We start from the raw sequence: 27392 nt of genomic DNA on the forward strand, positions 1-27392 counted from the left end.
TGTGCGCTCGCATATGCACGCTCACGTGTGACTACGCTGTTCAGACTCAAACTCCAACACAAACTACACGGAAACACCAAAAACCGCAAAGTTCTATCTAGTGAAGCCAGTCTTGCAAACAATGTCAACTCTTCCTGCTCCAGACCCCTGACCACGGCCAGAAGACACAGGGGAGACTGTAGCTTTGGTCTCCAGGGCCGGAGTCTCTGCTCCGCTGCTCCGCGGAGCCCGAAGCTGACTTTTGTTGACTTAATGGCCACAGGTGTCGCTGTTGACAAGCATTTCTGAAAGTTACAAACAGTCCCTTTAATTAAAGAAAATCGTTCACTTAAAAGAACCGGCTCTTTGAACCGGCTCGTTTTTAACCAACACATCGCTAGTGTGGCTGAACCCTCTAGAAGCGTCTAAAGTACGCTCCTACTAGCGTCACTACGCTCCTGCTGCGTCACTACGCTCATTCTCAGCCTGGGATACGCAATAAGATCCGGTGTTAGCGGGTAGAGTCCACCAGGCTAGTAGAGGCGGGTTGCATTGCTTGTTTTGTGGGCAGCACTCCTTCTTCTCTTTCTGCAGGCGTTACCCACCTTTCTTTTAAACGAGGCTTGTTTTTATCTACGAAAAAAGAAGCTCTCCCTTCACTTCAAACATGTAAGTAGTGTAAAGTTAACAGGAGGAGGGTGTAATCAACGGAGGAGAATAGTAACAAGCAGCTAACACCGTGTTAGCCGTCTGACAACATGCTGTTTCTCTAAAGGCGGGAGGTTGGCCTTGTTGCCTTCAATGAACCGGACGATCACGGCAACTATCCACCTAGCTTCAACCACATATACTGAGTTAAAGAACACAATTCACCGTCTCCGTTATCAAAGCACACCTGGTGTTTAGCATTAGTACGATATAAACGCTACTTTCCGCCGTTAGCATGCTGCTAGGTTGCACCGCATGGTTTAACTAACGTAGTGGCTAACGCTGTTAGCTTAGCTTAGCGAGTGTGTGTTCACTGGGCGACTAGGAAGGCGATCATTAGATTATCTGTGTTAGAAAGTCACGATTTTATCATTAAAATATGTGATGTTGAATTCAAAGCTAACCACCCTGAATACGGTAGAGGTTTGATGTTAAAGTAGTGAAGGTGAGTGAGCAACATTGTGTCAGCTTTAGCTTCCACGCACTGTCTGGCACTGCCCTTGTTGCTCCACGTTAATGTGTGTGTAAGAGGATTTGGATAATGATGCTGTCGTTTTTAATGCCTAGAGCAATGTCGTGTCGGTAAACATGCTGCAGAAGAAATTGATACCACTAGTTCACATAAAATAAATATTAACTTATCAATGAACTGAAGTCAGGAGGAGGAGGTTATTGATTAATGCTGTTGTAACTACTGCCTTGCATCATTGTAGTACCGTCAGTCAATGGTACGTTTGTAATATCATTTAATACGTTTTTTAGTGTCCAATGGTGTAAATAAAACAATATGTTCTCTTGTAAAGTTAGACTGATCTCTGAGCTTGAATTGAATTGAGCGTCACTTATGTATTTGATGGTAAAATTTGGATATTATAGTCTCACCCTAGGACTTCATAAAATGTGAATTGAGCATGAGAAGTGGGAGAACATGTTTGCTTTATGCAAATATATGTATATATTTATTTCTAGAAATATTAACTTAGCAATAAACTGTAGTCACTGAGTCGTTATTGATTAATGCTGTTGTAAAAAAATAAAGAAAAAGAGTGATCATACCAACAAGTGGACATTCAGAAACAAGTAGTATTTACATACAATGAAAAGCATAAGAAAAATAAATTGTCAAACACTTGATGCCTTGATTTACATATTCGAAAAGGAGTGAGAAGAAGTATAAATATATTTAATCCCACCCCCTCCATAAGTCAATTATTAATTATTAACCAGCTTCCTTATTGAGCCATACATATACTCTAATTAAATGTTCCTAAATTTGTCTAACTATAATTATTATTTATAATTATTCTAACTATCTATTCTAACAAGCATGATTATAACTTTTGCATCTATAAGGTTACAAGCTGTCAATCGATTAAAATATTTTATCGCATGATTGTCCATAGATAATAGCGATTAATCACACATTTTTTTTATCTGTTCAAAATGTACCGTAAAGGAGATTTGTCAAGTATTTAATACTCTTATCAACATGGGAGTGTGGAAAAATGCTTGCTTTATGCAAATGTATGTATATATTTATTACTGACAACTAACAACACAAAACAATGACAAATATTGTCCAGAAAACCTCACAGGTACTGCTTTTAGTATAAAAGTATGTTCAAATCGTAACATGGCAAACTCAAGCCCAACAGGCAACAACAGCTCTGTGTGCTGATTTGACTAAGACTTGCCCCAAACTGCAGGTGATTATCATAAATTGCTCATGTCCATAAAGGGGAGACTCGTGGGTACCCATAGAACTCATTTTCATTCGCATATCTTGAGGTCAGAGGTCAAGCGACCCCTTGCAAAATGGCCATGACAGTTTTTCCTCACCAAAATGTACCCTAAGTCTGGAGGGTTATTTAACTCCTTTCGTGACAAGCTAGTATGACTTCGTTAGGTTTTCTAGTTTCATATGATACCAGTATCTTCACTCTAGCTTTAAAACTGAGCCACTACAACCTAAAAAGTAATGCGTTAAAGAAATTAGTGGCTTTAAAATGAATTTGCGTTAACGTGTTATCACACTAATTTTGACAGCCCTACTTACAATAAATAAAGGTTACAATAATGTATGGGGAAACTTGAGCTGAACCCACACAAAACATCTAGTTGATTTGACTTTTCATATCTTAGCATGCACAGATATTTCACTTTTGAGGCTTCTTGATACAGGAGCGCATTGTGTAACTGGATGCTGTGTAGCAACCTGATACAGAGGCTTTTTGATGCCTTACCCACCTGTCACCAGCACTGGTGACCTGTATTATGTATTTTTTATGCAAGTTGTGGGTCTGATGAGCTGTGCTGTTGTACAATAAATAGGAAAGGTTAGGCATTTTCATTGTATTTTTTTTATTAACCGGATACTTTGAATGTGTTTGGTGAATTTATCTAGTAAACTTTTTTATGCTTTAAGTTCTGTAACAGACTGTTTACATGTGCTGATGTTTTGATGTCCTCTGTCTCTTCACAGGCATCCAGCAACAGCTAAGTGGTACGATAGGAGGGACTCCGTTTTTATAGAGTTCTGTGTAGCCGACAGCAAAGATGTTAAAATCAAATTTGATAAAACAAAGTGTGGTTTCAGGTACGTTTATACTCATGTTGCATTTAACCATGAATTTCTTGTTCAATTTATTGGTGTTGGTTCTGCTCTTAACTAATTTCTGGGAAAAATAAAACAACAAACAGGTTACTTAAGTGTAATTTTTTTTTTTTCCACAGTTGTCTTGGAGGAACTGACAATGTCAAACATGACAATGAAATAGCCCTTTTTGAAGCCATCGATGAAAATGTAAGTCACACAGAATCATTGCTTTGATTAATATTACTTTATAACATTGGAACCATATTGCAGATTACATTGTATAAGGTGCGGACAGAAACTGACCACACATTCCTTTATTTTCTTTCCACTTATACGCAGGAGTCCAAACATAAACGCACAGATCGCTCAGTGTTGTGCTATTTACGAAAAGCACAGCCAGGGAAGCCATGGCCAAGGCTAACAAAAGACAAGGCTAAGGTCAGTTAAACACAAACCCATTAAATGTAAATAACATTGTGTATCATACATTTGAAACAGTTAACAGTACAATACAGTTAATCTACAGTATGTACATTACAATGTCATAAATGAGAAATCAATATTTTGCGTTTTCACAGCTGAGTTGGCTCAGTGTCGACTTCAACAACTGGAAAGACTGGGAGGACGACTCTGATGAGGAGATAGGCAACTTCGATCAATTCTCAGATGTAAGCACGATGCATGGATTAATGTGGAAGTCATAATTGCCTTGAAGATGTCAAAGTTTGACACAATGGAGAGCTTTTCCTAAATTGTTGCAACAGCTTTTATCAGTCACAAACGGGCCCACCCGAAAAACCCACGCATGGCATTTGGCCAAGACTTAAAAGAATGTGGGTAGAAGACAAAATTAAGGAATATAATGTCTGTTTAAAAAATTAGATTGAAGAATACTAATTTGATAATTGTATTTTTCAATGTAACAACTGAATATTTCACACCTGGTATAAGATACCAGTTAGGTACAGATTTTAGGTAAACAATGAATGGCAGCGTCCCCGGTTCCTGTCCGACCGAAAACCGTTTTTGCATGTCATTCCCCCACCTTTCTTATTTCTACTGTTACTATCTAATAAAGACATAACATGCCCCCAAAATAATTATTGAAGAAAATGGATAGAAGAAAACCTGGCACTGCTGTTGAATTGGTACTTGATATTGGCCAATACCCTGAGTATAGATACCATAATTGGTACTAAGAGACAAAAAGTGAAATTGGTGCATCCCTACTATCTAGTGTTTGCCAACCTTAAACGGAGAAAGATTCAAAAGATTTTCTATCATTGCCCTACTCTGAGTGCTCAGATTGATGTATTTTGCAGTAGCAGCATTTGTTTAATAATGAGTACTTTTAATAGTTAACAATTTTGGTTTCATTTTACAGATGATGAACAACATGGGAGGGGATGAGGACCTGCCCGATCTAGACGGTGCTGAGGATGTAAGAATGCTTTTTTTTTAGTTTCACTTCATTTCTAAGCATTAAGCTTATATTCAGAAATAAAAGCTGATCATAAATCAGATGTTAATCAGTGTCAGTAGGGGTTAAGGCACTCATCTTATTGTAGTGAACCATTAAATCAGGTTTAATGTGTAACAGTTTTCAATCTTATATCCCTGTTTTTTGCCTTCAGGATGAGTCTGCGTCTGCAGATAGCGATGATGAGAGTAAGTATTTATCAATTACATCTGTATATGATGGCTTCCATTTTTGATAGAGTAATACGTTTGTTGTGACGAAGTTTAATGTTATTTCTGTTCCACTTTACTTTCAGAAATGCCAGATTTGGAATAGAAGACTAAGACTCCGGGAAGAAAAATGGAAGAACCGAGGGCAAGAGGAATCATAACAAATGTATATCTTGAAATTGAAGGCAGTGACAGACAACTGTACATATGAGTCAGTAGCCATATTTAAATCCATAGCCTCAGCTCCAACTCCTGACCGATCAGTACACTGAAGGTTGATATGCATGGTATTGTACAGAGCAGCTATCTCCACTTCCATTTGCTGTACCGCACCTTTTGGGTATCTTGTTTTACTGTTAAATATTACAAGTAAGCACACATTATTTGTTGGAAAAGCTGTATAGTTGTCCTCAACTGAGCAATACGTGTTAACAAATTTACAATTTGTTTTCAAATTAATTGTGGTTTTAAAAAATGATTAGGCCCACCCATTCCCAATGTTGTGGTTTTAAGTAGGTCGACCAGTGTAGTTTATTTCTTGATTTAAAAAAGACACTAGTTATGTACATCATAAGAATTAGATGTATTTACTGATTGGGTTCCTCTAAAGCCTTCCATGTGCCGTGAATTAGATATCCACGAAGCCAGTTGTTGTTTCGGTGGCTTAACCTTCCAGCTTACATGTTTCCCTTTTACTTCTTGTTTTAATGTTTGTAAAATTGGAATATTCTAAAATCATTGCAGCATCTTCCCAGTTTTATCGCCTACTTTGGTAATCATAATGGATTCCACATATTTAGTATCTTAACAGTTCCTGTCTCCATGCCTAACCTAACATGCACACTCATGTTAGACTGCAGAAGCAAAGTGAAATGTTTTGCAGCTGATAAAGAGTTTTGAAGCTTGGTTGGGCCTCAACATCATGCGGTTTGTTGCTATTCTCCAGGTCCGTTTATTTTCATCCTCCCTTCTTGACGAGGGCGTGTCAGAACGATACGGCGACGTGTAATGACCAAATTCTATTTGCACTGTCAGTAAAATGTAAGGGGAGACAAAACATGTTGAATTACAGTGGAAAATTCTTTTTTTTATTGTCTACATCTTTCTAATAAACTGTTTAAGAATCATTTAAATGCCTTTTTTCTTTTATTAATTTCCCCTTATTTCCAGAATACATAATTTAGGGAGTTGTGGGAGCAAGCTGAGCTCCTAACCTGGTAACAGATGTAATTTCCTTAAGTCATTAAATGCATTTTCACTGAAATATATTTTGGATAAAGTATTTGAACTCTTGCAAAGGCAACTGTAGCAACCTGCTGTCATGCTGTAATGTCACTTAATGTTCTCTTGTAATATTTGGGAATTGTTTTTAAGGTTCATCCCCTTTAGAGAGCATTACTGGATTGTGGAGGGATTGTGTGGTATGACACATTGATAATGAAATTGTTTTACAGATACAATAATACTGCTTCTATTTATGTTGTCCAAGAGTAGTTTTTAGATATGTTAACCATAAAACAGTGTTTCTACTTGAGTACTGTAAATCCTATCTCGGTGCTAGGACCCAGAAACCTGCAGGCTGCTCGGCCCTGAATATTAGCATACTTCCTCTATAGGCCTGATTTCCTCACTCTCATTTCCGAGAAGGTGACTGTAATTTGCAACATTAGTTTCCTGTTTTCACCCTGAAGCACATTAAAATAAAAGCGTATATTTCACTATTGTTTGTAAACTTTAGAGAATTAGCCTGACTTGGGTTATCACTAAATACTTTAAGATAGCTGTCATTAATTTTTTATTGAAACCTGCGTCCTTACGATAATCTAAACTGGTTTATTATGTTTTTTTTGAGGAAAAAAAACCTCACACCTGTGACTAATAAATTTGAAAAGGTACATCAAATACAGACCACTTAAATACAGTTCTGAGGTATTTTAGGCTGCTTTTCACTCCACTACATGTATTTGACAGCTGTTACTTGCGAAAATGAATATAATGAATATATAATAAGCATAATAGAATACAATGAGTTATTATGAAGTAAATAACTATATATATAAAACTTGTAATGTGTTAATTTACTCGTTAAATGTTATTAATGCATTAGTAATAATAATGCAATAATATATAAAAAGCTAACAATGATTTAAATTGATATTTTAAGAACATTTTCCTGAGGATACTTTTAATAGTAATTGCATGCAATGTAGAGTCATTATTATTATCATTATCAATAATGATAGTTAATGTTATTAATTATTGCTATTATTATAAAAAGATAATACATGCTACTAAATACTTCTCCATATTTCAGATTGTACTTTTTACTCTACTGCATGTATTTGACAGCTGTTACTTACAAAAATTAATATATGATAAGCATAATAAAATACAATGCGTTATTATGAAGTAAATAACTAACAATATATCTTGTTTAAGTAATAATGTATCAGTAATAATAATGCAATAATATATAATAAAAGCTGAAAATAATTGTAATGTTTTAAGAACATTTCCCTGAGGTTACTTTTAATAGTAATTGCAAATAATAATGTAGGGTTATTATTATTATTATTGTTGTTACAATTAATACTATTATTAATAATAATAACAAAAATAATTTGTTATTAATTATTGCTATTATTTTAAAAAGATAATAATAGTTCATGCTACCAAATACTTCTACTCCTCCACATTTGAGATTGTACTTTTTACTTCAAAAAGTACAATCTGTCTCACACCTGTGACTAACCGTTAATATGAAAAGGTACATAAAATACAGACTACTTAAATACAGTTCTGAGGTATTGTAGGCTACCTTTTACTCCGCTACATGTATTTAACAGCTGTTACTTCCGAAAATGAATATATAATAAGCATAATAACATACAACGTGTTATTATGAAGTACATTTTTATATATTATTATGAATGTATCAGTAATAATAATGCAATAATATAAGCTGACATTTTGACAAGAACATTTCTTGATATTTTTAATAGTAATTGCATGCAATGTAGGATCATTATTATTACTATTTTTATATATTATTATTAATGTATCAGTAATAATAATGCAATAATATAAGCTGACATTTTGACAAGAACATTTCCTGATATTTTTAATAGTAATTGCATGCAATGTAGGATCATTATTATTATTATTATAATAATAATAATTATTAATAATGTTATTATCATTTTACAATTGATATTATTATATTATTAATAATAATAACAATAATAATAATAACCATAATTATAGTAATTATACAAATATTTAATCATAATACATGATTATGGTGTTGTTATTGTGATAATTACTATTATTATAATAATTATTTTTATTATTATTATTAATAATAATAATAATAATCAATCAATTGTAAAATAATAATAACCATAATTATAGTAATTATACAAATATTGAATCATGATACATGATTATGGTGTTGTTATTGTGATAATTACTATTATTACTATTACTATTACTATTATTATTATTATTATTATTATTATTATTATTATTATTATTATTATTATTATTATTGTGTATTTTGTTGTGAAGTTTAGTGTATAAGTGTGACCGGATGTGCATGGTGGTTGTTGTTGGGCCGTTTACACTGCTACTGTTCGCTCTGTTCTGTTAATCATGGCTGCACTGGAGGACCACACCAGCCATGTTTGCTAATTTAAAACCCAAAGGTTAGAAGGAACACTTTCTATTATTATTATTATTAAACCGCATATATACATTTATTAGAGGAAGCTTTTAGGAGGCATCTGCTTCCTCCTTACTGAAAGGTTGGCTAAACTTCTGATGGTGGTGTTGGTAGTGTGGGAGGAGGATGATGATGATGATGATGATGATGATGCTCTGCAACAAAAAAAAAGATCTTGTGTGCGTGCAGCGTAAACAATGTAACTTCATCTAGGCTGCTAGCTAACGAGAGCTAACGTGAACAAAAGAGGGAGAGCACGCCTCCCATCTGTTAACGAGACACCGGCTATTTCTCCTGTCTCTTGATGGACTCATCATGGATCCACAGCGGCAGCAGCGTGGTTGCGGGTACATCTTCTATTAGCTTCACATCGTAGCTTTAAGCAGCGCACTGAGTGAACGTTAGAGGATGCTATCAGTTAGCCTAGCATGTGTTAGCCAGCTAGCTTAGATCTCTATTGTGATGATTTAGCTAAATAACCTTGGAGCTGGAGCGAGGTAATATTATTGTCTGATAAAGTAAAAGCAGTATGTTCACAACCTATTAATGAAGTTTAACTCGTATTTAATGTATTTAGTTTGTTAGCTCGGCGCTTTAAAAGTGAATTGTTCGGTTTGAGGAGGAAGCTAACTATGCTAACGCGGCTAGCTGCTGCTTCTTAGCAACGGCCTTGTTGAATTAGGAAATGAAGTCTCCATAGAGAGGACTACTTTGTGTATTACATGGACGTGTTAAACTGCGAGTGACTGCTTCAGGCCTCGAGGAGTGACTGTAAATATGATGTACTAATCCTCTCCATTGTTGCTTAGTCGAGGTTGATAGTGTGGCTGTATATAGCTGCCTGCTGGGCCTCGTACATTTACATCATGGTGGTAGATTATTGTAGGAGAGGTTCATGTTTAGCAAGCAGCGCCTCATCAGCGGCGGTGATGAGCCTCTATCGTGATATTACGGCTCGCTTTAGGGCCTGCCTGGCATCTGCTGTTTGCTGGCTGCGACATTTTGACGGTGGTTGTTGTTGTTGGAAACAAAAATGGTGCTGTCACAAAGCTGCATCTGCCAGAATCATTTAGAAATTTCCTACATATTAGGTCTTTTAAAAGCTTCATGGAGATTCATTAATTAAAGAATACATTTGTGATGCCTCTACAGAGTCGTTCAAAGCACAGCTCAAGATTCACCTCTTCTCTTTGGCTTTTGAATGTACTTAAATTGTGATTACTAATTGGCTTTTTATAATGCTCATTATGACAGGCTTTTACTCATGGATTTTATCTTGGTCTGTGGATGTGTGAGATTTTGTTGTCTGCTCTGTTGACCTGTTTTTACTCTGCACTATGTCTGTAAAGCACTTTGGTCAGCTCATGTTGTTTTAAATGTGCTGTAGAAATACATTTGACTTGACTTGATCCATATTGTGCACGTGCATCTTTAAGCAATTGCTTCCACTTCTATACATTTTTACTGATTGAATATTAGAGTGTAATATAATCTGTGTATTTTTTCTGCTCCCTTTTTATTTTTCAGATGGAGTCAAATAATCATTTCAACTATGGCACCCACTCCTCCTCAGCAAACTCAGGACTGAAACTCTCCTCAGGGGATTCTCTTTATAGTAACGGGTCCTCCATGAGTTTTCCTCAGCAGGGAAAGAGTGAGTCATTTTCAGGCTTTTTTGCACTGTAATCAGAATACAAAATGGAATGAGCTTTATTGTGAATAATGTGTATGATAATAATGTGTAATTTGTGTCGGGTCATAGTAGGTCATTGGGGCCAGACTTCACTTTCACTTGTTAAAAGTAGGCAGAAAGTTTTTGGCACCGTTGGGGAAAAAAGGTCCATACTAACCTTTTCAGCATATTGTAATTCAAGTGCTTTGAGAGAAAACTAGACTTTTGCACTTCCTCATGGCTCTGTTTTCAGGCTTTAAAAAAATCTAGCCCTTGATGGGAGACTTTGGCCAATCACAGGTCATTTCAGAGCGAGCGTTCCTATTGGCTGTGCTCCGGCTGGTGGGCGGTGCTTGGTATTTCCTCAACAGATCTCAACATTGCTCCCGGGACACAAACTCTTTTTACAGCTAAACAGTACACTACAAGATGTTTCTGAAAACATTTGAGGCGAGAAATAGGTAATACAATAACAGAATATTGATTCATATTTGATCAGCGTTGCCTATTTTGACCGTTAGATCAGAGTTCGCGAGTGATTGACAGCTGCTCAGAGACGGCAAGGCTCCAGCTCGACTCTGATTGGTTGTTTTCCTCCGGTCTGTGAAATCTTGCAGATGCCATTAGGGGCACCGGAGGACACAGAAGAACATGATTTTTTCCAGATTACATGTCTCATGCACTACTGTCAGGATATAGTGACCATTTTATAAAAATAACTTTTTTAATCGTATTTGCTCCAATTCTACCCACTGCTGCTTTAACTTGACTCATTTTCTTTTGTCTAACAGATATGAATGGCGAAATGAATGTGAATGGCGTCACTACTGTACTCGGGTCCGGTGTGCCTGGTTCCCACCCACCGACAGCTCCTTACCCACACATGAGCAACCACCACCAGAGCAGCATGGGCTATGACTACTTGTGGGGAGGACACCCTCAGTATGGTCCAGCCATGGGCACCTCTCCCGGGCACGGGATGCACCAGAAGCAGCCGACACCTGGGATGGTGCAGCCTCAGTCCCAGCACCACTTCCAGGGTCACGGACAGTACCAGCTGAATGGGGGTGTTGAAAGCTCCCACCAGCCCCCTGTGGCAGGCCCACCAAGCATGCCTCTTACTGGGAGTCAGTACTGGAACAGGAGTAACCCTAGCCCACAGCAGATAAGTTATAATTCCCACAGTATGTATGGGACCTACCAGAGTCAGGCGCATCCTGGAATTACACCGTCACAACATCACCAGCAGCAGTCCTTACAACCGCCCCCACATCAACCGTCACAGCAACACCTCCACTCCCATCGTCTACCGCATCACCACCACCAGCAACCGCAGCATTATGGCCTGATGCCTAATGGGATGCCGTACTACCAGCATCAACCCCAGCACCCGTCCCTACCATCTCCCCAGCAGCAGCCACCGCAGCAGTCTCAGCCCCAAGGCCAGGCTCAGATGATGCCCCCAGCTGCCCAGAATTTTACTCCTCCACGTGGCAGCCCACAGCACCACAGTTTAGGCAGTGGGGGCACTGGCAGCCCTCTCCCCGTGGGGATGTCCTCAACACCTCTCATGTCACCGTCAACAGTGCAGGATAGTGGATCACCCAAGGGCCACAGCAGGGAACGGAGCCCCCACGCTAGCAATGTGGGAATATCTACTGTCATGCAAGGTGAGCACTTTACACCTTTACCTTACAGATATGTTTGTGAAACTTTGACTCGTTTTATCCCGTCATTTTCCATGAAAAATATATTACTATTACAACTTTTATTTTCTCATAAATTAAACTGCCTCCTCTACTTTACATTTCCTCCTTTAATGCCACCAGTTGAGTGATACTCGTATAGTCACATGGTCTTCTTCCTCTTTGGACATATTTGGCCTAGCCATCCCAGCTGTTGATCATATCGAAACATGGCACTCCCTGGTTGTATTAGTTTTCTATGGCATCTGTATAGAGTAGTATTTTACAATATTGGTTAATTATTTTAGTAATTTTTCAAGCAGAAATCCCAAACATTTCTGGTTCAGGCTTCTAAAATGTGAAAATTCTTTTTTTTTCATTTTATTTTATTATTGTTTACATTATGCTATTTTATGTATTTATTTAGTCTTATATGATACTATACTGAATATCTTTGGATTTTGCTCTGACGGGCAGACAAAAAAAGACATGAATGACTTGACTGGGTCTCTTTCGGCTCTGAGAAATTGTAATTGCCGCTTTTCGCTATATTTATAGACAAAACTATTAGTTGAGAAAGTAGTCAGCAAATTAATCGATAGTGAAAATAATGTTATGTAGCCATACTTGTTATTTCTTGCACATGAATGCCTGGTATCGGGCCAGTCTCACTGCCGGTGCTCAGCTGTGGGATAATGCCAAGATTCAACCAGCAGGTGCCACTGTTGATTCTTTAAAACAGTGATCATTAGATGCTTCAATACATAATGCATTCACTGTGAATTCATCATATAATTATGAATTATTCTACATTTTTTTTTTGACTATTTTGTTTATTCCCTTCTCTTTTAGGGCATACGAGAGAAGCTGCCAAGGAGGTAGACACAAGCTATAATGGCATGGAAAGGGCACCTGTTGCCCATAGGCTACCCAAAAGTGCAGCTCATGTGGGACCTGATTTCCGTCAGCATTCTGAACAGCCAGCAGCTCAGCATCCAGAAATGGCTTCCGCTGTCAGAGAGACAGCCGATAATACACCTCCCAAGTCTGTGTCATCTCAGCTCTCTGCGTCTACCAAGGCCTCAACTCCTCCTCGGGTCTCCGAGTCCCCCACATCTGCTCCCGGGCCCCCTATAGTATCACCCCCTGATGTAGAATCGACTCCACCACAAATCTCAAAGCCCCCCAATGTGTCCTCTACTCCATCTCCAGCTGTTCCTCCCAGACTTTCCTCGTCTCCTCTAATGAAGCAAGGCCTCAGGCCTCCTTCTGCTGCTGCGACTGAGACATCCTTTGGTGGATCCAAGCATCTGTCAGTGGGGTCTTCTTCCTCCTCCCTGACTGCATCACCTCAAAAGTTGGCTACACCTCATGCTTCGACTGACAGTGTGTCTAAACCTGCAGCAGTTTCTTCAGTCTCTCCAGTGTCTCCTCCTTCATCGGACCCTGTGGCTCATCAAACAAAGTCTTCATTGCCTCCTACAGCTTCTGAACCTCCTTCAACTCTCACAACGGCACCCATCTCATCCCTTCAACAGATGGTTCAAGGGTCCAGGCCTCCTCTAATGACATCTCGCTTTCCCGATACATCTGGAGCTCAGCATGTAAAGCACGGACCCCCAAAATTAATGTATGCCGCTTCATCGATGGGTGCAAAATCCTCATCTGCTGGTGTGGCTCCACCTCTGATGTCAGCATCACGATCTTCAACCTCAACACCACCTGGCTCTTGTTTATCAATGTCTGAATCTGCCATGTCTGTCTCAAAAACTTCACCAGTTGGCAGTAAACCTGGTGACCCAGCGCCCACACCCCAGCGTCAGACATACACTCCTCCAGCTGGTGACTCTCGTCTTTCCGCTGCTTCTGCAGCATCACCAACACCACCAGGAGCGGTGAACTTACCCTCCCTAGCAGCCCATGAAAGTCTTACAGCCCGACCTCTGTCCACCCTACCTCTTCTAACCACTCAAGCCTCCAGGACTGCACCCGTGTCCGCCCCTCCTGCCTTGGTGTCCTTTGTGCCCTCTTCAATGGGTACGTCTTATGGAGTGGTCCAGAGTTCTGACTCTGATCAGCATCCTCCTAACACCGCTCCTCCTCATGCGCTGAAGCAGTCGTCTTCGAAGCCAGAGCACCGTGGTCATAGTGAGGATAGGAAAGCGCTGGCTAACGAAAGAAATGGAAAACCAGAGGAGCACCTCCCTCAGCTTGATTCGGGCACGATAAGGACACCACAGAAGGTGGAAGCTACTGAGAATCGTAAATCTGAAATTCGCTCACCCAAACCCCTCACTGATCTTCCTGGGAAATCCTTGCAGAACACAGTCGCTCCTGATCAAAAGCCTCAGAATAAACCAACAGCTTCTGAAAAGCACCACATGCAGAGCATTATCTGTGAGACAGAGGACTCCACGGTGGAGCAGATGTCATTCAGAAAGTCTTCGCATCTCCACAGCACAAGGGTAGAACATCTGACCGATGAAGAAGACATCTTTGATAACTCTTCAAATACAGCTTCTCGCTTTGATGGCAATTCAACATTTGACACCCCCTCTAGAATTGATGTCAGCTCTGTCTTTGAAAAGACCTCTCTTCTAGACGACGATAGTTCATGTTTGGACGACTCCACTGACTTTGACAGCAGCTTTCACCTGAGAAAGGACACCTCTGAGTTTGACAGCACTTCCCAGGCAGAAGAGGAACCATCTACTGTGTTTGACACCACTAGAGATGACAGCTATTCTGTGGAAGACTCCAGAGATGATGACACATTGGACTCCACCAGGGAAGGGGAATCGTCTGGGGCAGAGGAGACCAAGGACAGCTGTCAAACCGCAGGAGACTCCATGCTGGAGTCTTCTCTGAACGACACCTCTCAGATGGAAGAGCCGTCTGTCGACTCAAGTGACGTGTCCAACTCACGCTCATTTGTGCCATCTCAGCTAGATCAAGGTACTTAAAGTCCATTATCATGGTTTGACAAGCAGTTTTTATTAGTGTAAATACGTAGAATGCATTATCCTAATTAGATTTTTAGTTTCCCCCCCATAATAATAATTTCTTTGGCTTTCATTGTCACCAATTAGATATAGATGTGTTTCAAATACATATTATGTTTTGTATGTCCATATCCTGTATTTCTGAATTCCACTAACGCAATTTAATGTTCCTGTCATCTCACCTCAGGAGCTGAAGCAGAGTGGGAGCTCAGAGGACATGATACACCAGACTCAGCTGGACGCATTAGCATTAAGACCACTGTTAATGAGACAATGACCCCCCCGAGTTTCAAGATGAGGGATGAGAACTTCATCGCCTTCAGCACCCCAGCAGAGAGCCCTGCTGTCCACCCACTCCAACCAGTTACCGATCCGATCGTGTCAGCCGCCGGAGGACCTCTGAAAACCCCAGGGAAACCACGCAAACCTCGAACTCCGAAGGCAATATGGATTAAAACCCCAGGTATTCAACATTCTGATTTCAACAAAATGTTAATGTTAAAATATTGCATTTTATTTAAAACATTTTCCCCCCTTTTTATTTTAAGCTCCCGACAAGCCCCAGCGGAAGCGTCGGGCTCGAACCCCTAAAGTGGAGAAGATTAAGACTGAGGAAGAGGGAGGCCATAAAGAGGAGGTGGCCAGGGGCAGAAAGAGGAAGAGGTCTCTCAAGGTGGAAGTGAAAGAAACATCAGGTGTAAGTGGAGAGGCTGGGCCTCCCACGGGAGAGGTTGACACCGTCACCGCCACAATTGAAGCTGTTCTGGCCAACGCTGTTTCAGCTATTAACACGGCACTCGATAAACCCAAGAAGGCAAAACGGGCCAAGAAACAAGACCAGGAAGGAAATGTGGCAAAAACACCTAAACAAGATGTCGAAACACCTGCTGATGATGGTGATGAAAATGATGATGGCAGCTCCACTGCAGGCAATGAAGAAGGTAAATAGTTTTTTTTTGTAAAGGGGTTCCACATCATGCTATGGCATTTTGTGGAGACATGATCTAATGCGATATGCGGTTGTGTGCGTTTTCTTGAACAGGTGAATCTAGCAGACAGAGGAGGGTTGCAACAGAGGAGCAGGTCCAGTTCCCAATGCAGCATGGGTAATGTTCCCCTGTGGAGTTTTTTTCATTGTATTATTATTCCTAATTTGTTTACCAAAAAGCCTTCATATGCTATTTCACTTTAGACGAGTAAATCTAGTAAAGTATTTTTTCTTTCAAGCCTGATTTAATAAGAAAACCGTAATATGAAATAAATCCGACACCATTAACCAAAACATACCCAACAAGCATGATTTGTGAGTTAGCTGGATAACTGCACGGACTAAACCCCAGTTTTACTCAACAAAGTTACACAGATCATTTAGAAATCCTTCACTGTGAAGAGATACATTTCAAATTTGCACAATGTTTTCTACATTGAGGTCTTGGTGTGCTGTCCGTGTTCACCTGTCAGTTGATTCTAGTGAAAGCATTGTCGTGATTTCAAAAAGCATAAATGGTAAATTTGTGAATAACTTCAGAAGAGCCGAGCTTCCCTCTGTAACACATCTTGTTTTAGGTCACAAAAATATACTTTTATTTAGTTTTGAAAAGTTTTCAAATGTGTGTGCAGCTTTAATATATCATAACTCCAGTTTGTGCTATGCTCCTGTTGTAATAATGAACTCTCTCAACTGTAGTTGGAAGAGGGAGATCCGTGTGAGGAAAATGGAGAACCGCATGAAGGGCGAAACCTGGTACTACACACCTTGTGGAAGGAGGATGAAGCAGTTCCCGGAAATAGTCAAGGTACATTTTCTCGGCTATTAAACAAAACCATAAATGTCTTAACTTATTAACATCATAGTCTTTCAGATGATGTATTGATAATGTCAACACACTGACCATATTCATTCTCCTTACTGCTTCTTCCAGTACTTGAAGAGACGCACGGAGAGTGTGGTCAGCAGAGAGCACTTCAGCTTCAGCCCACGCATGCCTGTTGGAGATTTTTATGAAGAAAGAGAAACTCCTGAGGTCTGTATATTTTTCTGAGTACTGCTCAGTTTATTTTTCCAAGGCTAGAAAGAAGTAAAATCATCCACAGATCCAATGGATTTAGATCAAAACTACTGCAAATGTGTAGAAAACCTTTTGGGGACTCATCATTCTCTACAATATGTTACAGGGTAAGCAGTGGGTCCAATTGGCTAACGAGGAAGTTCCCTCAATGATCATGGCCATCACTGGCCGGCGAGGTCGACCTCCAAACCCTGATAAAGAGAAAGCTCGGAGGGTTCGTGGCCTGAAGGGAGGGCAGGCCCGTCGCCCTGGTAGGCCTCCCAAAACCAAGATGATTGACCTCCTCAGCAAAGTTGACGCCAAGCTTTTGAATCGACTTGAGGCCAAGGGTGAGTGGATGTAGACTGGAGGAGGCATGAGTGTACAGAGATGTAGTTAAGACTTGGCATACGGGAGTCGTAAAAACCACATGACTTGCACATTGCCACAAGAAGTTTGTACTGTAGCTAATTGGTTGTGTTTCCGTTTTTTAGAAGCTCTCACAGAGGAGGAAAAGGAGAAACTTGCAAAAATCAAAAAGAAAATGAAGAAAAAGGTATGTAGTTCAGTTCATGTGGTTGGTCATGTTGAGCTGTTGACATCTCATCCTGATTCTGTTGCTGCTGTTTATTATTTAGGCAAGAATGAAGAGAAGGGAGGATACGAAGATTAAGAAGATGAAAGCGGAAAAAAAGAAAGCCAAGGTGCAAACAAACGCAATGATTCATCAGCATTTTCCTCAGCACCACCTCTTCTTCACCTCCACCTTTCTTCTTTCTTTCCTTTTTGTGGGATCAGCTTGAGCAACAGGCCAAGCACCTAGAGCTGAAGGCCGAACCAACCGACCCGACAGCCCCTCAGGCCACACAGCCAGCATCAGGGAAGGCTGCGGTGCCTAAGAAGCCCGGCCGCAGGAGGTCCGTCAAGGTTGAGACTCCTCCACCAGTACAGCAGACCGATGAGGAGAGGATAGCCCAGGGTAAGAGGGTACTGGGTGCTCGCAGTAAAGCCAAGGCTCTGGCTAAAGCCCAGGCTGAGGCGGAGGCGGCAGCTCATGCCGCTGTGGCAGCTAAGAGGGCAACAGAGAGGAGAGCGCAGGCCCAGAGACGTCTGGAGGAGCGGAAGAGGCAGCAGCTGATCGCAGAAGAACTGAAGAAGCCCGCAGAGGACATGTGTCTCACTGACCACAAGGTGAGTTTTGTAATTGAAACCGTTTTTTTTTTTTTAGTCTACTGTGATTGCAGAGGATTTTACTCATGACGTTTGACCTTTGTTTCCATCAGCCACTGCCAGAGCTGTCCCATATCCCTGGTGTGGTTCTTTCTGGCAAAGCATTTGCACACTGCCTGGCTGTGGTCGAGTTCCTACACGGCTATGGAAAGATGCTTGGTCTCAATATACCCAAGGACATCCCCAGCCTCGCTACCCTGCAGGAGGGCCTGTTAGGCCTGGGCGACAGCCATGGAGAGGTCCAGGACCTACTGATAAAGCTGGTGGAGGCTGCCCTCCACGATCCAGGCCTGCCATCATTTTATCAGGTGTGTGATACAGTTTGAACATTTTCTCCATTAAATGCAATTCCTGATAAAGAGTGATAAACATTTTTAATCTCCATTTTCCTCCCCTTCCCAACCTTCAGTCAGTAAAGATCCTCGGGGAAAAGCTGGTTGATTCGGCGCTGACCCGCAGCACAGTCTCAGAAGTGCTTCGCGTCTTCTTGGATACTCATGGTTATGATACAGAAGTGTGCAACACGCTGAGGACCAAAACATTTCACGCCCTGCCTCCTGACACCAAGGCATCCATCCTGGGTTACCTGGTGGACGAGCTCAACAGCAGCAACATTGTGACGAGGTCAGAACAAGAACTCATTATTTATCTTGAACCTAAAAGTTTGTTGCTACCGCAGTTCTGTTACTTTATTAATGTATGCATTTTATATTTCAGTGACATTGACAACACATTAGAAAACATGGCAACCTACAGGAAGAACAAGTGGATCATTGAGGGGATGCTGCGCAAGTAAGATCATCATTAAAAATGACAGATTACTCAGATCTTTTTTGTAATTAAAGCACAGAGCCGTAGTTGATCCTGATTGTTTCCCCCATTGCAGACTGAAGGCGGCGCTAGCGCGTCGTACAGGACGCTCAGAAGAAGAGCTGTGTTTCGAGGAGAGGAGGCGCAGTGCCAGAGTGGCCGAGGAAGAGAACCTCATTCTGGAGGAGGGTGGCTTGTCTGAGAGAGGCAACCGCCGTGCACGCAAAGAAGAGCCCAAACTCAGTGATGTACGTATCTGCTGTTGTGTTTTTTTTTCACTATTAGAAAAAAATAAGTTTTTTTCCTACATTTATTTTGTATCTTTTCTGTTACAGGGTGAACCTAGCCCGACCACTGCCAGCATTCCAGAGCTTGAAAGGCAGATCGATAGGCTATCCAAGGTAAGCCTGATGCTACACAGACGCAGCTCTTTATACATTTATTTTGCGTTATATTAAATATTCCTCTGCCTTTGGATCTCCACAGCGCCAAGCGTTTTTCCGTAAAAAGCTGCTACAGTCATCTCATTCCATGCGGGCCGTGTTGCTGGGCCAGGACCGCTACCGGCGCAGATACTTGGCCCTACCTCACCTCGGAGGAGTTCTGGTCGAGGGGCCAGAGGAGCTGTTGAGTGAGTCTGAGAATAAATGGGAAAGAAATGTTATTGCTTGGATTTTTAGACTTTATAACCCCTTGGCTTGTCCATCTTCATCTAAACTTTCCTCATATTTCTATCATACAGCTTCTGGAGAAGTCCTTGTAGCCGAGGTCCCCGTCACCTTCCTCAAAAAGGAGCCCAAAGTTGAGGAGGCCCCCCTGCCGACCACTCCCCCTCCTAATCTACCTTCCTCTCCTTCCCCTGCTGGCGCTGCCCAGGACCAGACCTTTTCTCCAGAGGAGGACCCCCTCCCTGGCACCGCATCACTCATGAGCCGGCCAAGAGGACGAGGACGCCCCCGAAAAATCAAACCAGAAGTGGAGCTCCACCTCCGCACGGCGAAGATTCGCCGCCGACGTCGAAGTAGCGCCAGGTCGGTGGTCGAAGAAGGGCCAGGATCGCCGAACAGCGGCACGCGCGACCTCACGCAGGCTGCTTTCCAGAGCTGGCTCAGCCAATCGCAGGAAGCAGTGACCAACGGCACATGCTCGGCAGCAGGGGATGCTCCGGAGGGCAACCGACCAGAGGAGAGTGTGAAGGAGATGGCAGAGAAGCAGGGACAGTGGTTCAACCTGCTCCCCAAACAGCCATGCGACGATAACTCTCTGACTGAGCCCCAGATACCCAGCTCACCCCCTAAACTCCTCCCTCAGATCCCGAGCGCTCTGCCCATGCTCGCTGCTCCACTCGTGAAGGTTTGCCATCCTAACTATACATACGTTTAATTATGGTGCTCATTGAGTCTTCTGTGCGGTTTATAAATAAAAAATCTCTCCCCACCCCTCAGCCGGACCCGCTCTTGCCTGGCCTGACTCCTGCTGACCCCATGACCCCAGGAACACCACATGACATTCCCTCTACACTACCTGCTTCTGCTGGTCCTGTTGGTGCCCCATTACCACCTCAGCTTCTTCCAGCTCCCATTCCTCCTGCCACGCCTGCGCTGACCACCCCCGCCAAGCCAGGTCGCAGGCGGAGGAGAGGTAGCCGAGGCAGTAGTCCTGCTCGCAGAGGGCCAAGAGGAGCCGCAGCCAAGCGCCGCGGCCGCCCGCCCAACTCCGTGTTCCAAGAGCTCGAGCAGCAGTACTTCACACAGCTGGTGGTCAAGCCCATACCAGCATGTAAGTAGTATCCGTTTAAAAAGTCTGAGAGATTGTGTTGTTGTTTTTCCATAGTAGTGTCTGTGTCTTTCTTATTTATAATGAGTAATGCATGTGTTTTCCAGCAATGGTGCGTGGTTGGTGGTGGATCAAGGATCCAGAGGAACTGTATAGCACCTTACAGGCCCTCCATCCAAGGGGCATCAGGGAGAAGGTGCTCCATAAGCATTTGGCCAAACACATGGAGAGCTTAGCTGAGATCTGCACCAAACCCATCAACGGTGAGTGTTGTCAGTAACTGGATCAACTCAGTTTTCATCCTATTTTCTTCCCTCATGTTTCCCCCGTCGCCCCGTGCTCTCCTTACAACTGTTCTTGTGTTCTTTCCGGCTAGACCCTATATTTGAGTCGAAGGTAGACGAGAAGGATGTGCTAATAAAGGCTCTGCAGCAGCCCTGGCAGGTGCAGGAAAAAGCAATGGAGACTGACATCAGCATCCTACAGTGGGTGGAGGACCTGGAGCAGCGGGTCATAGCCGCTGACCTCCATCTCAAGGTGAGAAACCACTTCACTTTTTGTGTGTCTCTATTATACATTTTCTGATTAATCAACAGCTACAACTCCAGTTGAGATAACAAAGTCAGATTAAAAGTGTGATGATTTTTTACAATAACAAGATAAATCATGAGTGCTTTTTTAATGTGATTCAAAGAGATGAGCGCAAAACAGATAATATTGGGACTTTCCCGAGAGCCTTTTTCCATTCCACATTGCTCTCCTCTTATTTACTGTAAGCTCTCTGCTTTCAAAATCTCTAACAGAGACGTAAAATGACCCAAAGATACTGAAATAAAATTTACAACAAATCATCAAATACTGACATATTTGTCTTATGCTGTGGCCATGTGTGTGTGTGTGTCCCATTCACAACACTATGAAAACATCTGGGAAGTAGTAAAAATCAGATTTTTGTGTTTCTACAAGGCGGCACCTCAAGGTGCAGTGAATGATGCTGAATCCAACACCGAGACGCCGATGGCAGAATTTCAGGTAACCATTAAATCACTTGATAAAACGGTTCCTCACAATTCTTTAGTCTCAGAAAAAGGAAGTTATATATACATAACTTCTGTTTAGTTGATACTTAAACTCTCCCTGCCTCCTTTTTAAGCCCTACACAATCCCAGATCCGGACTCCACACGTGATGACCTCCAGTACTATGAACATGACGCCGACCCACGTGATGACTGGATTGTGCGAACGAAGAAAGAGTGGTCCGGCCTCCCGCGCATCGCCACACACCCGCTGGATTTGGCCATGCTGCGGTTGTCCAACCTAGAGCGAAACATCGAGAGGCGCTACCTGAAGGAGCCGCTCTGGAACCCAGCCGAAGTGATGCGCCTCGCTCCTCTCACTCCGACCCCAGGAGAAGAGCATCCCATGGATGTCTTCAGGTGAGAAGAAGAGGCTGTCTTTGAGTGCAGGGGATGAATTTATTTAGTTTTATATTTTCAAACTAATTTTCTTTTAATTTCTAGTCTGGAAAATGAGATCACATCTCGACTACGAACATGGCGACAAGCTCTGGATCGCTGCCGCAGCGCTCCCCAGGTCTGTCTGTGTTTACTTCAGCTGGAGAAGGCCATTGCTTGGGAGAGATCTGTGACTAAAGTGGTAAGTAACTTTACCTCGCAAGATTGTTCTTGGACCTTTCTTAGGAGCTCACTGCACAAAGTAACACAGTAAATTCACATGTATTGTCATCTTAACAATAAGGACTTCTTCTCTGCTTTTTATCCAGACATGCCAGGTTTGCAGGAAGGGAGACAATGATGATTGCCTCCTGCTGTGTGACGGCTGTGATCGTGGCTGCCACATGTACTGTCTGAGGCCCAAAATCACCCAGGTGCCCGAGGGAGACTGGTTTTGTCCTACCTGCGTTGCCAAGGTCAGAATCTGTCCTGTGATTCTTGACTGAGAAAAAACTTAAAACATAGCAAAATTTTCAGGACAAATTAGGGCTGTTTTGAATCTTAAGAGCATTTTGTAGCGATTATTTCCTTCCATTACATTCCTCGTCGGCTCAACTTGCTTCATTATCTGCTCCATCTCTCAGGAGGTCTGTGATTCACCGCGCTCGTCCAAAAAGAGGAACCGGGTGAAAAAGAGAAGATACGAAGATGACAGCTCTGAAGAAGAGACGACACCACGACGTAGTAGCGGCGGCGGTGGCAGTGGCGGCGGCGGCGGCGGCGGCGGCAGTGGTGGTGGCGGCGGCATGGCAACGCGGTACAAGGAGACCGTCACACCCCCCTCATCTTCCCGCCAATCTGGAGAAGGAAGCGCCGCTAAACGTCGTCGCATGACAACCCGCAACCAGCCTGACCTCACCTTCTGCGAGTGAGTCCTGTGTTCGTTACTGTCGGGCCACTCGCATGCAGAATGATCTTTATTAATGTTACACAACAGGATTTTAAAGTCGTGGGGTGACATTTGTATCGACAGTTAACGTTGTGATGAATTTGTGTTAATTATTTCATTTCCGGCCAGGATCATTCTAATGGAGATGGAGGCTCACGCAGACGCCTGGCCGTTCCTTGAACCCGTCAACCCCCGACTGGTGCCAGGCTACCGCCGCATCATCAAGAGCCCCATGGACTTCCTCACCATGAGAGAGCGACTGCTACAGGGAGGGTAAGAGCAGATCCTGCTACACGTCGTACTTTATTTATTAGCTCTCATGCACAATAGGTAAAGGTTCACTTATCAAGGGGCTTTAAGGCGCACTCCCCTCAACTTACCCAATGAAATTTCAAAACAATTTCAGTGGTAGGACTAACAATAAGCTTGCAAAAAAAATACTGTATTGTACTGTACTGTAAACCCGTCCAGTCATTTCATTCGGCCCGATTTGCTACCTATCTACCTTCTTACCTGCTTGCCTGCGCACACTCATTGTGCGTCACTGGAGTCTTTCACAAGCTGCTAGCTTGACAACTGAGTTCTTACAATAGCCATGTTTGCTGTTTATGTTCATAATGATAATTTCTTTGGAGGGAGGCCTTAAGGGACGACCTGTCAGTGTTGCCGACCTTGTGACTTTCTTGCTAGATTTAGCGACTTTTGTAGCTAGTGCTGCTAGCTACTCATTTATAAAATCCAGACTTCTCTTGCTAGTTTCTCAAGATTACCAACCGTTTAATAATATGTTTCTTTCCTAGGTGTGTTGGCTTATGGGTTGGTTGATTACTTGGTCCATAGGATTGGCTGGTTCTCTACATACACATTATAAAATAAATATACATGCCCCACTGGTGGGAATATTTTTCTGTCCTGTCGCATTCTATTTGACATTATTTCATCTGCAACTCTATCATCCAGTTCTGAAAGGGAGGCTCTCCAGGAATATTTAGTCCCTTTGTGGTACTTCTTAACATCATCACGTCTCCTGTTTCCTTGTCTCAGGTACTGCAGCTGCGAGGAGTTTGCAGCAGACGCTCACCTCATCTTCAACAACTGCGAGCTGTTCAACGAGGACACGTCGGAGGTGGGAACGGCTGGACACGCCATGAGGCGTTTCTTTGAGAGCCGCTGGGCGGAGTTCTACTCAAACAAGGACAAATAGGAGTCTACGACGCTCCCCCCTGATGGTGGGGCTGTATACTGTTGGTGCTGTCACCGTCCCAGTCACACTCTTTGCATTACTGCTAAGACTGTCTGGAGGTTCTTCCAGCTATGTGTATTCTCTCATGTATAGGTATATATGTATAGATTTTGGCTATTTGTCTGTTATCGTTTCCTCTACCGGCCGAATCTTTTCCAGGCCCACAGTTGAACTGGCTTGAACTCGTACCCATTCCCCATCACAGAGAGCGAGAAAACACGTCTCTCTTCAATTTTCATTCCTCCTCTCGTGTCTCCTCATCGTCACCTCAGCACCTCATCTCCCGTTTGCGTTCTCCTGTCACGTCCTTTCACATGCCCCATGTCGTAGCGAGGCCTTCGGTCAAGCCCTGCTTGTGTTGGCGATGACACGGTCTCAGGCCCCGAGTATTTTGGCTCTCAGACTCGTACTGAAGGTCAGCGACTGATCACACTATCGTGGCCCAACCGCTGCATACCGGACCTGCTTAGCACTGCTCAACGACAAAATGGATCAAAGCTCTTCACTGAGCTCGGGCCATTTCTTACCTGTTCAATGGAATTGTAATGTAATGTGGTCTTATGCCTAGAAGTAATTTTTTTGCTCAATATATTTTTATTATATATTCTATATATAAATATATATAAAGATTACAATAGCTGGGATTATTTAATAGCAATAGCTTGTAGTGAACGTGTACAGATTACCTTATAGAGATGTCTAGACGATTTCTGAAAAGGCCAGTTAAACTCAAAGGAATCTGTTCTTGGACTGTCACGAGTAGACGTTGTATAACCTCCACTTAAAGTCTTGCACGCCACACATGCACACGTTTCACCAACACATACATTAACATGCACACAATTTTCACACACACACACACACACACACCTTCTGCTGCTGTGTGAAAGACACTGAAACTGGGGGGATTTTTTTAGTGTTGGTCGGTCGGTCTGGGCTTAGATTCTTATATTTCACTGTCCCTCTTATTAAAAATAAATTATCAGCTAGTTACACGTGATCTGTGTCACAGACTGAGAGGATGCTACTGACGAGATGGCGTTTGCAGCGTCAAAACCGTAATTGAGCAACTGATCTGTGTTGAAAATGTACTTCTGTTTGTCTGACCAGTCTGACCAGGTGAAAACATCTAAAGATGTGCGAGGTAGATTCCTCCCGTTTTAAAGACTAGAATTGCAAAGGAGCTTTGGTAATGAGGTACTAGGCACATCCTTGCCTGGTTTTTACATTCCTTTTTCTTTTCTTTTTTTTAGCTGTCAGGGCCAATGTACGATGTTGCACGGCATGGTTGGTGTGCTATGAAGGCGACAGGACGACTCCACAGTCTGGGTTTTTATTTAAACGTTTCTTACACTGAACTCAAATCCGTTGATAGGAAAAATAAAACTTTGATGTTCCTTGTTACACTTAAAGGGACAGACGTTTTTTCAAAAAAGAAAAAAAAAAAGACATGAAAAACCAAACGTGGTGTTAAGTGAATTTTTAATAATGTACAGTTTTGGTGACTTTAAATTTGTTCCGTTATATTTTTAGGACCAATTCATCATTTTTAAGAGGAGGTATTACAAGACTCTGTTGTATTAAGGTGATGTAACACGTGTGCATCTGTAGAATGTACTGTGAGTTGAATAAAAACCACATCTAGTAGAGAGTATTTTTCTTCTCTTTGGCCTTATACCTGATCGTTTTCTGTGCGCATTCTCCATTTTTCTCTTAAATTTGCGGGGTTTCCCTCGTGTTCCTGTTTCCTCCTACAGTCCAAAGACATGCAATTTATGTCATTTGGTGACTGTAAATTACCCATATTCCATATTTATCTGTGTGTGTGTGATAGACCCGAGACCTGTTTGGGCCTAGTGCATGCTGGGATAGGCTTCAGTCCCTCCTGACTGAACAGGATTAGAGAAATAGATGGATATATTGCACATGGCTAATAAACTCTTATCAGGAGCAGCCCTAATGCCATTGCGAGGTTTGGCATAAATGATTTGTATGAATGAGGTTGTTTAATATTGTGTACAATGGTTAAAGCTACAGCATTTTACAGCTTAGTTATACAACTATTGCACTTTGACCATATTCAGTATGGTACGGAGAGCTGCAAAGATTAGTTGATTGATCAGTTAAAAATTAAAGGAACAGTGTAACATTTCGGGGATCTATTATCAGAAATAGAATATAATATTCATACCTATGTTTTCATTAGTGTATAATCACCTGAAACTAAGAATCGTGTTTCCGTTAGCTTAGAATGAGCCCCTCATATCTACATAGGGACCTGAAGGCCACCGTAGTTCTCTGACACTTGTGAAACTGCGGTAACGTGAGCCGCCAGCCGTCGTCTGACTTCCGTTGCTCCTAAAGTAGTGTTATCATGGTAAGGATGACCCCTGAGCTAGGCGATACGGTTTTGTAAAGGGAGGAGTGCGAAGAGGGGTACTCGGATGGTTGCGATCTGCAACCACACCACTAGATGCCGCAAAATCCTACACACTGTTCCTGTAAGTCCTTTTCCAAGCAAAATTGCCAAACATGACCCGGTTCCAGCTTCTATGTCAGAATTTGCATCTTGTGTTTGTCATATGCAGTATAATAGCGAATTAAATTTTTTTTAAATTTTGGACTGTTGGTTGGACAATACAAGTCATTTGAAGACATCAATGAGAAATTGTTTTGAGCATCTTTCACTATTTTTTTTTTGAAATTATACAAACTAAACAAACAATTGAGCAAATAATATTATTCAATAATGCAGCCCTGGGTATGGATATGTTTGAGAACTGCCACGTTATGTTCAAGTGGAGAAATGGTACCATTTACTGAAATACT

At 42.1% G+C, this 27392-nt stretch overlaps 2 protein-coding genes across 5 annotated transcripts; both read left to right on the forward strand.

Annotated features, from left to right (window-relative positions):
- The first annotated feature begins 456 nt into the window (after positions 1 to 456).
- LOC141772604 (prostaglandin E synthase 3-like) lies at positions 457 to 6099 on the forward strand. Its single transcript, XM_074643757.1, has 8 exons — positions 457 to 648; positions 3170 to 3283; positions 3421 to 3490; positions 3623 to 3721; positions 3862 to 3951; positions 4668 to 4724; positions 4918 to 4951; positions 5059 to 6099. Coding segments are annotated over exons 1-8 (486 nt in total). The 5' UTR covers positions 457 to 646; the 3' UTR covers positions 5079 to 6099.
- A 2469-nt stretch (positions 6100 to 8568) lies between these two features.
- Positions 8569 to 26210, forward strand: baz2a (bromodomain adjacent to zinc finger domain, 2A). Of its 4 annotated transcripts, none has more exons than XM_074643771.1 (30): positions 8569 to 8676; positions 10221 to 10347; positions 11157 to 12035; positions 12903 to 15005; positions 15240 to 15515; positions 15601 to 15993; positions 16095 to 16158; positions 16740 to 16848; positions 16975 to 17076; positions 17228 to 17450; positions 17595 to 17656; positions 17739 to 17804; positions 17899 to 18291; positions 18384 to 18638; positions 18740 to 18954; positions 19048 to 19122; positions 19217 to 19388; positions 19476 to 19541; positions 19627 to 19771; positions 19883 to 20493; positions 20586 to 20919; positions 21024 to 21179; positions 21293 to 21453; positions 21883 to 21948; positions 22070 to 22353; positions 22438 to 22573; positions 22701 to 22847; positions 23016 to 23299; positions 23450 to 23593; positions 24365 to 26210. In XM_074643771.1, the coding sequence occupies exons 2-30, from the start codon at positions 10221 to 10223 to the stop codon at positions 24522 to 24524; spliced, it is 8208 nt and encodes a 2735-aa protein (XP_074499872.1). In that variant the 5' UTR covers positions 8569 to 8676; the 3' UTR covers positions 24525 to 26210. The 4 variants fall into 4 exon arrangements, with proteins under 4 accessions (XP_074499872.1, XP_074499875.1, XP_074499873.1 ...); XM_074643774.1 differs by having other exon boundaries at positions 15249 to 15515; XM_074643772.1 differs by lacking the exon at positions 8569 to 8676 and adding an exon at positions 8870 to 9040.
- Positions 26211 to 27392: the final 1182 nt, after the last annotated feature.

This window comes from Sebastes fasciatus, chromosome 8, assembly GCF_043250625.1.
Source record: "Sebastes fasciatus isolate fSebFas1 chromosome 8, fSebFas1.pri, whole genome shotgun sequence".
Classification (NCBI taxonomy): Eukaryota; Metazoa; Chordata; class Actinopteri; order Perciformes; family Sebastidae; genus Sebastes; species Sebastes fasciatus.

Coding starts and splice junctions, on each gene's coding strand:
- baz2a (XM_074643771.1), top strand. CDS start 10,221: ATGGAGTCAAATAATCATTTCAACTATGGCACCCACTCCTCCTCAGCA. Junction 20,920..21,023: donor GGTCAAGCCCATACCAGCAT/GTAAGTAGTATC, acceptor TGTGTTTTCCAG/CAATGGTGCGTGGTTGGTGG. Junction 21,454..21,882: donor CCGCTGACCTCCATCTCAAG/GTGAGAAACCAC, acceptor TGTTTCTACAAG/GCGGCACCTCAAGGTGCAGT.
- LOC141772604 (XM_074643757.1), top strand. Junction 3,722..3,861: donor TAACAAAAGACAAGGCTAAG/GTCAGTTAAACA, acceptor GCGTTTTCACAG/CTGAGTTGGCTCAGTGTCGA. Junction 3,952..4,667: donor ACTTCGATCAATTCTCAGAT/GTAAGCACGATG, acceptor TTCATTTTACAG/ATGATGAACAACATGGGAGG.